The following is a 12,642-nucleotide window of genomic DNA, read 5'->3' as shown; positions in this document are numbered from 1 at the left end:
AGTAGTGCTGTCCTTAAGAAAAGGTAGTACAGCATTTAAACCTGCAGACTAACTATTCATATGCCAGTTATTCTTGCGGATAACTACATCTTAACAAGGAAGGGGCTTAAATGAATTTACTCCTCCAACTACCTTTCACTATTAACTCATATTCAGCATGTAGATATCTAAAATGTTTACTGTTGATGTTAATAATAATGATAATTATAATATGAGCTAATAAACCTAATTTATTAAATTAAATACGATATTCCATTTTGTTTGTATTTTAATACAGCATGCTCTAAGCAAGGAGAAACCATTTGAGTTTCTGTTTTTGATCTTCAAAATAAAACAATAAACCCTTTTTTTTTTTTTTTTTTTTTTTTTTCAATCAGAGCATCTCAGACTGAGCTATCTTTCTCTGTTTTGTCAACACAGTCCCTCTTAGCCCCACAAGATTCTAAATACACCCTGTAAATAAATAGTATACTTGTTAGACTGTATACTTTAAATTGCATTCAATGTGATCAAATAAGCAGACCATACTTTTTGTTTTTTTGTTTTTTTAAACAGTTACTGTTGGGTGTGCCCTCGGAAAACACTGTAGACCTTTGACAAACACATTAGGGAGGGAGCGAAAAATGCAAGTTTTATCTAGGTATTTCAGTGTTTCAACACTGACTGCTGACCTGACAGCAGGACTGCAGTGAGACCTTTTTTGTATGCATTCAATTGTGAGAAGTAAACAAACTGACTTGTATCCTGTGTTTGGTAATTGGGAGGGGAACACTGCTTGGCAGCATACATTGCTTTTAATTTCTTTCTTGGACAATTGGTTTGTATACTTTCGTATCCTGACTTATCATATGCAACATTTCCTCAATAATATGTGTTAAAAATATAACTATTCATTGTTTCAGTTGTTACATTATAGTTATTATTATTGTTTAAAAAAAAAAAAAAAAAATAGGCATCTTTTGCTTATTTTAAATCCACTTTATTCAGTTCTTGGAGGGTTAAATTAATTTCCACTATTGTTAGCCACGGTCTTGGTACTATCTTACAGCTGTTATGGTTCTTGGTAGATTGGGGATATTAGATAATTTCCTTCTGTTTATTATGCTTGTATCACTCTGATAATTATTAGAGGAAATCTATGTTTAACAATTCCCCTTGCTAGCCAAAAAAAAAATTAACATTGTTCTGCTTCACTGAACTCCTTACACAGCAAAGACATTGTCAAATGGAAAGAGTCTTACACCTGGATTTATTTTCTTTAAGTTTCACAGCCATTTAACATGGTAAAACAACCACATAAAATGTGTCAAGCATACATTAGGAAAAATATGTGAATGGGTCAGTTAGGATGTTGGAATATTTGTGTTTATGAAAGCTTTTGAAAACTTCTGAATGCCTTGTTGAATTGCTTAGAAGATGTATATAGTGCGCAGGTATTTTTTTTTTTTTTTTTAAACAACCTCTTTCTGTCAAACCCACCTGCTGGGTATTAATAAATCCCTGCCATTGATGTGATTTTAGGCAAACACCCTTCTATTTTTTATTTTATTTTACTTGAGTGGATTATTTATTTATTCTTTTAATTGGTTAAAAGTTTATAGTACTTCATGCCAATTGTTAAAGCATAGAAAAACGAAAGGAAATGTAAGCCTGCCCTGCATAGTAAACACTTAACATTGTCCCATGTTGTTTGCTGAATTATGAATGTGTGTAATTTAAAATCCCGTGGTTGTTTCTATGAATGATTTACAGTGTTATTTCATGGTTTGTCATGGCTAATTAACAACATATGATTTTTTTTTTTTTTTTTTTTTGTAAAGAATGTAAGTCTTCTCATGTACAGGGGTTGAATGTTTCACTGGACTGTACTTGACTTAATGTGGGTGACAAATGGTAACATGGTAATTATTACTTTACTGTATATGTATATATATATATATATATATTATATATATATATATATATATATATATATATATATATATATTTTTTTTTTTTTTTTTATATGTATCCTATGTACATCCTATATTTTTTTTTTTTTTTTTGCAGTAACGACACATTCCTGTAACAATGTAATGTTTTTGTGTTTGATCAGCAACAGGTAGCCGCTCAGCAGCTGGCCTTCCAGCAGCAGCTTCTGCAGGTTCAGCAGCTTCAGCAGCAGCACCTCCTGAACCTCCAGCGGCAAGGCCTGCTTACCATCCAGCCAGGCCAGGCTTCCCTTCCCGTACACCAGCTGACTCAAGGCAAGCACCCCCATCACTTCTGCCATGTCAACTAATACAATATGCACTCTGGGATTACTGCAGGGCACATGCTGGTTTTCATTTTGTTTACTGTTGTAGAACGTACAACATAGAAGGAGGCAGAAAAAAACAGTACAGTTTAGGAATACAGGCTCCACCGGCCCCACCCAAGATAAATGTGACCTAGATGTTTTTTTTTTTTTTTTGTTTTGTTTTTTTTTTTTTTTTTGTATTTTTTTTTTATAGCAATGTTTCAACTTCCTTGTTTAGGTGCAAGCTAAAATGGTTCCTGTTGAGGCTTATTGAGCCTCCTCATTTAAAAATAATCCTTCCCACATGTTTGAGACCTTTGAGCTCCTGCATCAATGTTTTGACCCATGTGTGCTTACTCAGACTACATAAGAAGGCTTGACTAACTGCTCTCTGTAAGACTTAAATGAACATACTTGCAGAAAGAATAGAGGACTACATTTATTACACTGTAATATGTAAGGTAATTGTGTAGTTGGTATAATTATGTTTGCAATTGCAGTACAGTGTAGTAAATACCAAAAAGTTGTTAATTATGTTAAATGTGGTTTATTTAGTAGTTGAACCTGACTATTCAGAACATTAGAGTAAATGTAAGGCTCCTTGTCTTTTATTATTTTTATTACTTTTCGAAATCGATTATTTATTTATTTATTTCTTAAATGGGATTAACTTGCTTAAATGCACCTTGTATTTTTTTCCAGCCAGGTAGCTTTAGCTGTCAGGCTAGATGCCATTGAAAGCAACTGTTCCTAAACCAGAGCCAGAAGGGATTGGCTACCTTGTCTTTATTTGCTCTGAGACATACCACCCAGGAGTTGTGTGGTTTTTTTCTTTTGTTTTGTTTTTTTTATCGTGAGGTTCATTACTGAAGAACATCAGTTACGTTGTCCAAAAGAGGGCACTGGGACAGTGACAAGACAAATTTGTTAGTAATATGAAAGCAAAGAATGTGGCGATGCATGAAGTGTAATCCATATAGCAACACATCAGGGACACCGGTAGGTAATACAGGCCTTGTGTCATTGATTGATTTGGTTAGCTGTGTGGTATGGATAATAGTTCCTGTAGCATTAGGAAAGAACATATTTTAAGCCTAAGGGGTGCCTATCAGTATGCCAGTGATTACAGAAATATAAACAGAGGTGCTCCAAAGGTCTGCTTCTGATGGAACAATAAACTAACAGCGGTGTCATCATCCCCTGTGGAACTGGGGCTCCATGAAAAGAAACTTCAGAGTTTAAAGAGGCAGGGATACAAGGTAATCATTTTTATTCCAAGGATGATGGCCCTCAATTGATGTCATTATGAACCTTAAATCAACTTTCTGCTTGCTTGAACATGGTCACCTGGGTATGGAGGTTCAAGGACAGAAAAAGGTTGAAGAACTCTGCTTGTCTTTGAGCCAGAGCTACCTGGGGTTGCGAAATTGAGTTTTGCAAGCAGTAATCAATCAACTTTCCCAACAACATACATTTTTTAAAACAGTGTCTGTATTTTCAACCTCTAATGAGGAGAATAGTTGTTTTGATAAATGGAAAATGAAAAGATAAACCAGTGCTGTATTAAAAAAAAAAACATATAAAGACTATATAGTACAATATGCTTTTTTAGAACTCCTTTTTCCATTTGTCTGCTGTAATAATCAGATAACCTATCGTCAAATCCATATTACTTTCATCGATAACATTTGTGTTAAAAATAGATATAATAAATATAAAAATGTAGCAGGTGAGTTAAATGTATTAACATTTTCAGCATTTTTAAGTAGCTTTGATATGCAAAATGTACTGTACAGCCCAGCCTGAAACAAAATAAAATAAAAATAATGTATTTGTAAGATGGTAAAGGGACACATTGACTTACACGGTCTCATCTTATTCTGTAATCATCAGAGACGTCTATTCACCATTGTTTCATCTGAGTAAATAGTGGTGTTGAGGTCACCATGGCTGTCAAACAATTGTTAGTGTGCAGGCGGTCCTGTCAAGCATGTTGGCTAAAAATACATTGCACACTGTCACTTTGCAAGGTGTTGCAAAATGATCGTTCAGATGCAGTAAAACAGGACAGTGGGTTGTGCAGTGACCTTCTCCTTGGAGTAATGTTCTACAGTAACTTCAATTTTAAGATTATAATCAGTGTAACATGTAACATTTAAAGTGGAGAAGAATACAGTTCATTTGCATGAACTAAATAGGTATTGTTAATTACAAAATGTTTCTGGCATTGTGGTGTTGTGTTAAATATGCATTCATTGTAGTTGTCAGTAACGCAACAGCATACACTTTAAAATGAATGAAAGCTAGCATGCACGTAAGAACGTGGAAAGGTTATTGATTTGTCCTGCAATCATTTACTGCTCTTTGAAATGCAAAGGATCTGCTGTGAATATACAGCAATCCCATCAGACTCACTTCACAGTTCTTGGCCACTTAGGCTCTCTTGAGTCCATTGCCTCATTAGACCAATGTTCTCTATTACGAGCATAATTAAAATCTTTAGTAGCTTATCAAATTAAAAATATTTTTTTGCTGATCGCATTGAGATCCTCATCTCACTGTTATTTTCAACAACATGAATACATTAAGCCAAAGCACTTTACTTGATGTAGTGTGTTTGACTTCAAAAGGAAAACCTCAAATGCAATTCAACTTAGTACAGTTCCAAGATGCAAATACAGCACAAACCAGTAAATTCAATGCATGCAACCACACGGCAGAAAAAGCAAAGTATATTTCAGCTGATGGTCATTTAAAGATATTTCCCAAAGAAACTGTACATGCAGATTGAAATAATCACACAAATGGCTACTACAGAGGCTGCTGAACAGAATGTAAAATAAACAGCTTTCAGAAACCAAACTGGAAAGTAAGCCCAGACAAAAAGTATTCCTGTCTGCAGGTTAAATCAGTACTACACGATCTAGCACAGCCACCTCGCTTCAACCTGCTGCTTATCTTTTTCGCAGTTGAAATTTTTGACCAGAGTAGCCACGTTTTCTTTGTTTTGACTCGGTACTAATAAAATGAATTATTGGATGGGACAAATAACATGACAATAGATGTGCTGCATATATTGCCTTTATTAAAGCATGCAAGATGCCCTTGGGTAAACAAGTTTTGGGGATGTTTCTAATTGAGTTGCACATCTGTATAACTTGGCAAAGCTTTGCCTTAACTTCCAACCAATTGAGTGGATGCAGAACGTGCAGTCTCAATGGATGGGCAAGTCAACTGCAGGGGGATGCTGTATTCTTGCCTTTAACAAATGACAGCACTCTGTTTTAGTAAGGAAAGAAGTACCGCTGTTTTTTTAGCTTTATAATGTTCTGAAATACTGTCTACATAGGTTTGTTTAATGTTTAAACAGATCCGCGAAATCCTAATTTTATTCCGCAACCTACCCGTGAAAAATACATAAATTTACGACGATTTAAGTAGACCCCTAATAATTATACATGGAAAAGTAGTGTGGTGATTGTGGATTTTGTTAGCTAGTTTTGTAATACAATATGTTGATCTATAATGTTAAATCGCTATGGCAGGTCTTTTTAGGAAATAATTTATTTTGGACATTAAATGGTTCACAATTCTTGGATTTGTAAACAGACAAGCTCTGATTACACAGGGAATTCAAAAAAATTGTTGCGAGTGCATTACATCATAGTAAAGTATTTTCCAATGAACACTTGGCTTTGTTTCAGACCCTTTTGATTGAATTAACCGACAACAACAGTTGGATTAGCTGTTAATTGATTTATTTATCCAATGTGTTTGTTTCAGGCATGATTCCAGCAGATGTGCAGCAGCTCTGGAAAGAGGTAACTGGAGGTAAAGATGAAAACACGACGAACAACCACGGAAGCCTGGACCTGTCCACTAGCTCCATCCACTCACCTGCTCCCCCGAAGAATTCGTCAATAGTAAACCATCATGCTTCAACAAATGGACAACATGTGAGCCACACTCCCAAAAGAGAATGGTATGTACAGCTCATTTCCCTTCATTCATGCTACAGGATCCAAACATACTGTGCAGCTATGTATCTGCTGCACAAAGACTCTTCTGTTCCAAGCAAGCACGGTAGATGTTCGGAAATCAGTGATTTGCTGTTCCTTTAAGGAAAACCATGTATTTCTCATAACACGTTTACTTTGTTTTTCTTGTTTCATGAAGTGATCTTTGAACTAAAAGCCTTAAGGCAGAGTGATCTCACTGTGCAGCATCTGACTTGTGTTTTCAATGCTCAAAACCTCTGTGTCCTTATGAAAACTGCAAATGAAAACATGTTTAGCCCTTTTAAACCATCAAACGTCAAAGGTAAGGAAGGGTTCACAGATGTAGGATCTCCTTTTGAAGTATGGCTGTGGATCGGAAGGAGGAAGTAGCAAAATGGTTTTAAGGATTTGTTAATCAAACAATATTCAAGAAATTCTATACAAAAAGATATATGTTAATGTGCAAATGATATAGCTACTATTTAAAATGTATGCTAGAATACGATTATTCTTTTTGAAACAGAAGTGGACTTTGTATTTTTGTTCTGTTTTTGTCTACACTGTTAAAATTAGTAAGCATAATGTGCAATCTGAAGTACTATAGTCATACAATTGCAATCTCTGGGGCAGTGAAACTGTATATTATCCATGGTGCATGAACATACTACAGTATTTTCTAACTGTGCACACATCGAGAGCCAATGTTGCGATTGGAGTACAGCACATAGCTCACTTTAAAATGAGAACCTGCAGTTTGCATGTCACAATGGAGCAGCTCTAGAAGTGGGCAGACCTCAGCTTTTATGTCATTCTGATTTTTAAATATCACTGTGGCTTCTGTAAATTACATTAATCTTATGGTGGGTCTTTAAAATGCATTTGCTACAGTAGATAGAAACACATCAGAACAGAGTGCATGCTTTAGGGGAGGGGGATCTTTCATGCATTCATAGACGCAGTAGTGAAACCCACAACCAAGGCAACAGTCTGTGGATGTAATATTGTCAAAGACCTAGAGGTTGACCATGATTATAGGAAGACCCAAGCATAATGTTATGCGTCATGACAATGTTACACTGATTTGCTTAAGTCATTGTGTATGGGTGCTATCAAAGACACCCACAGGAAGTGTGAATTGCCACACCAGGGTAAACAACCAGCATTACAAAAGATGTATGGATTAGTGGTGTTTCCTTCACCTTCAAACAAGGATCTCAAATGTAAAATGTAATCTGGAAAACAGGCAGGAAAAAAACCTACCAATTTGCTTTCAATACTTGCAGTTGATCCCGAGAGAAAACACGGTTTTAACAAATTAAAAATAAAGAATTGGGTACATTTTTAAATAAAGCATTATCAATCCTCAATATTCTAAAATGTCTTTATTCAGAATAAAAAAAAAATTCAAGCATTTGGTAATTTTGTGAGTGTGAGGGGGGGTAGTAAGGGCATTAGTTCCAAAAATAATTTGAAGTACAATAGATAGATTAAAATACTCGATTGCTAATGTTTATTTTGTTATAAAGCATTACATGTTCTTGTATTGATAAGTAATGGTAACATTAAAATATGTTTAATATGGTGTCTGAGATCATTCACTATCCACATAATAGAATTGGTCTTAGAAACTAAGATTTGTGTTTATTACAATGGAATGTGTGTGTCTCTGTTAATAGGATGCTGCTTCAAGTGAAATAGAACCAAGTTGTTTTAAGTAGCATGCAGGTGTTCAAATATATTATTGACACAAAGGAGCAATTTAGTTCATTTGTGATATGGTCCTAAATTAATCAAATTGTGAACCTTATGGTATAACCCATTTAATAATATGTAACATTTAATTACACTACTTACATTTATCCAGTAATTGATGGAATTTTACAGTTCTTATATCTTTTCAGACAACAGTAAATTCCGTTCTGATGCTTTTTTCTCTTCTTCTAAGAGACTCATTCATTTACAGTAGAGCTAAGCACCATGTGGTTGGTTTCATGTGTCATATAAAATGTGGTCAGGCACTGAGACGCCTGCAACTAAAGCCTTAAGTGCATCCACAGGCACTTTTCTTGCAATATTGTCTTCCCCTCTGAAAGGAGAAGAAATTCAACCATGTTGCTGAAACATATGCTAACATCTCCATTTAAAATAAATGCAAGTATATTTAATTATAGAATTGATAATTGACAGTTCAAAATGTATATTACATATTTTGCTTAAAAAAAAGAGAGAGAAATAATAATAATAATATCTTGTTATCCAGTTCAGTGCCATAAATCGACAACAGTACAAGTTCAAGCGGCTAGGTGTATTTCCCATTCAGTGTTACTGGAGAGGAGCATAGCAGCATCCCTACTTGAACTTGTCCCACATTCTACCCAGCATCCATCAGCAACAGCAGCTATGGGGTTTGGAGCACAGCAATCTGTTAAAGAGATAAATAATCTGATTTGGCACAACACTCCTGCTCTCGCCTTTAATTTGTCTTCTACAAGGAAAATTATAATGAAATCATTCAGGGTAAACCCTTGAGTGTAGGGGAGGAAAAATAGTGTTTGGTGGAGAGTGCCAATTGAGAGCAACATCTCTTGTGATGTGAAGAGATATTTATCAATATTCAGAGCTAAAGGATATTATAGTGCGATTTGTGGGGAGGATGCCAAAGCTCAAATCAAGTCTTGTTAAGATCCATTCCCTGTGTGATTGTTGGGCATTCAGTAACATTGGAATTCATTACTCACTGTGTTTTACATGCTTTGATTTTATTCAGCTGATTTATTTTGCTTTTATGGTATCAACTGAGAAACACTTTTTTTGTTTAAGATACAGACAGATATCTTAAAGGTTATACACAAGCAAGGGCTAAACGTTGCATTATAAATTCAATGTCAGTTTTGAAAGTATGCATGTCTAATTTTAAAGTGATATTTTTGATGGCACCGTTTTCCATATTGTTGTAACAAGATCATTATAGCTCATCCCTGGGGCTGTGAGATAATAATAGGAACCTGACAGTTCCTGACTAAGAATGTGTGAATTTAACTGTTAGAGAATTTGACAATTTTTAAAATTAATTTAAGTGTTGCCTTTGAGGTTGAGGTGAAAAAAAGGCTGCAAAGGATTTACCATTCCATAGTTCTCTTATTACACTAATGTAGATCATTTTATGTAATTTTTGTAATTTACTACTCATTTGCTATTTAAAAGGGCACATCTGCCTTTATTCTGAGCTCTGTGCACAATAAATCCCAGTACACTCTACAATTCAATATCTTATTAATGCAGAATTAACCAACATGCCCACTTGGAAAGATTTAAAACAAATCTTTTAAATTACACAAAAACAGAACAATTTCCATCAATTGGGACATTGCCATGTTAAAAATTCATTATAATGGATCTTCCACATCTATTTATTAGCTGTATCAAAACAGAGGTCCTAATGTATGTGTATGCATAATTCATATATATATATATATATTATATATATATATATATATATATATATATATATATATATAATCTTGAAAAAGAAGTGTTAACCACATTCATGAATGCTCCACTGCTTTCTAATTGCAATACAATTATCACTTGTTATGAAAAGTCAGAACTTATAGTACCAGCAATTATAGTACAGAAAAAGCTGTGACGACCCTTAAAGTGTAATACTCTAGGTACAGCTTTGCCTAAATCAACAAATTGAGATTTTAATCTGTACAGTTATTTTATCCAGCTGAATTGGCACATCAAAATAAAATAGAGCATTTTAATTCGGCCGTTCTGACATGTATGGTGTTTATGCATTAAAAATTGTTTAGAAATGTTGAGCAGAGCTCTTTTCCTCACATAAAGAAAAAAAAAATCGTAGGTACTTGGTATAAACTTCCATTACCACAGAAAACAATACATATTTAGTGAGGGTTTGTAACAGATCTTTAAGAATGTTTTAGGAAATACATTTGGTGTCTTTTTGTTTTCACTATTGTAAGAATATTGAGCTACATGTTCATGGGTTGTGAATTCTATCAGAAGCACAGAGCTTCTAAAGCACAGGTGGTACCTATATAGGACAGTCCCCTAGGCACTTGTAGCTGAGAGTCGTACAGCATGTTCAGTTTCTAAGTCCATATGGCAGTCTGTCCCATTCATACAATGACTGTAGATGTGCCTGCAGCTGCAGAGGCTAGTGTAGTGTGAAAGGTGCATTTAACTCTCAGTGTTCCCTATTGAAGAATGGAACCGCTGAATGTTCCAGTTGTTTATTCAGGTCTAAACAATAAAAGCATTGTCTGTGGGAGTCATGGGTGATGCACACAAATTATTTTTGTTTGTTGAAATTGTATTTATTTAATGTGTTTTAAAAATATATATTGGTAACAATGCTAGAAGTTTGACAACGTAACAGATTTTTTTTTTTTAAATCTGAATTTAATTAGCTAAGTGTAAATAATCTGTGGCAGATTATGATTGGAATAAGTGGGTAATATTGACCATAGTATTTGATTAGTATTCTGTCGATAAAACAGTTATAATTGCACTCAAATTTCAACCAATGATATATGTTTTGTTAATTATGAATAAAAAATACTAATAACTAAATCAAGAACAGAGATAAATTACAATACATTCTATTGTATGTCTTCATGTTTTTTCAGTATATTTTCAACTAATGTCAAATATTTTGCTTACGTTTGCCAGATGGTTTTCTGGAAGATAGTGTATTTACTGTTGACGCAATCATGTGTCCTAAACTCAATTCCACAAGGTAGATTTTGGGATACGGTTCATCGATCAGTTCAAGAGAGACAACATTTCCCTGAGCACCACATAGTCTGGATCTAAGTGTCTCATGACTTGGATCAGTGCAGCTAAATCGTTACATATTGATTGGAATCCTCCTGAAGGGTTAACCCTTTGTGTTCATGAGGATACTTTGCAGACACACTCAAAGACATACAGTACAAACATTTTTAATCATAGTTCATACCCCACAACTGTCACAAAATGAGTTCCTACCACTATGTGTGTAAGACCTTCTTGTACGATTTGTCTTTCTGTTGCATTATGTTACACACAGTTTTAATTCTAAGGCAGGCTTATTTTTTAAGGTTTAAATTAGTTATGAAAAAAGCATTTGAGTTTTAACATTTGCTTCAGTCCTTCACTACTGATGGTGTATTCCAATAACCGATATGTCGTTTTAATTTGCACATTCTATTGAATATTAATTATGATGTCCAAATTACTACAGCCTTTACTCATTATCAAAAAATGTTTGGCTACACTGAACCCTCAAAATAGAATTTCTGTATCCTTATTTTGTTTAATTTGGAAGTCTACTTCAACATTTACTGCAAAAATTTGACCTTACAAAATACCATATATTGTACTAAAATGGTTGTGTTTTGTTTTTGTTTTTTTTCCCCCCTCATCCTAAGCTTATCCAACGAAGATAACCCACACAGCCACCCTCTGTATGGGCATGGTGTATGCAAATGGCCTGGCTGTGAAACAATATGTGAAGATTTTCAATCATTCCTTAAGTAAGTAACTTTGCAAAGATATACCTTTTCTTTTAAAATAAGATTGCAAATATGTCAAATATGCCCTTTTAATTGCCTTGCATGGTGAAGCAGCCCTCTGACTTACTTAGGAAGCAGTAATATTTAAGTTTTTAGTGATTTAATATAAACTGTGTTTTGACAATTCTATTAAAGCTTGTGATTTATTGTTGGTAAACCAAATAACGTAACTGATTTTTTTTGCTCAGCTGTGGTGCCACTGCTGTGTTTGCTCCCAGACTGAGGTACACCACAGGGCCCCCTGACTCTTAAGCTAAATACAGTACCCATGGTGATTCTGTGTGTTTCTACCAAACAAACAAACAAGAGGATGTTTGTCATTGCCAACAGATACGCTAGACACTGTGCATGTTTGTCTATGTTAAATTCCAGAATATGGTACAGCTTTGGTATATAAACCAAATTCACTCTGCATTCATTTTTGGTGGATTTAGTAAAAGTAATGGATTGCTTACAACACACAGCTGACCCAGACCAGTTATTATATTCCTTTTTCTAATCCATTATGTTACTGTCCATTTTGCAATAATAGCTCCTTCATATGCCAAATTAATTTACCCACAATAGCTGAATTTAGTATGTGTGATATAATTTTAGATTATTTTAAAATTATTATTCTGTTGTCTAAACCTCTCATTGAGGATCTTTTTAGATTGCATCAGCAGTTGTTTTAAAACTGAAAGGAATTAAACCTTTGAGTATTCTGTTTAATATTACTGTTTAAGAAAAAAAAAAAAATCACAGTATTATGTTTTCACAAGTGTTTTTATCATGGCAACATCTTGTT

At 34.3% G+C, this 12,642-nt stretch overlaps 1 protein-coding gene across 1 annotated transcript; it reads left to right on the top strand.

The window, feature by feature from the left end:
* Positions 1-2,095: 2,095 nt before the first annotated feature.
* Positions 2,096-11,845, top strand: LOC121312187 (forkhead box protein P1-like; the record flags this gene model as incomplete). Its single annotated transcript, XM_041244140.1, has 3 exons — positions 2,096-2,246; positions 6,062-6,260; positions 11,712-11,845. Coding segments are annotated over 3 exons (459 nt in total), but the record flags the coding sequence as incomplete, so codon positions are not given.
* Between the last annotated feature and the right edge of the window lie 797 nt (positions 11,846-12,642).

This window comes from Polyodon spathula, unplaced genomic scaffold, assembly GCF_017654505.1.
Source record: "Polyodon spathula isolate WHYD16114869_AA unplaced genomic scaffold, ASM1765450v1 scaffolds_3676, whole genome shotgun sequence".
Lineage (NCBI taxonomy): Eukaryota > Metazoa > Chordata > Actinopteri > Acipenseriformes > Polyodontidae > Polyodon > Polyodon spathula.
This window is presented reverse-complemented; position numbering and strand designations above follow the sequence as displayed.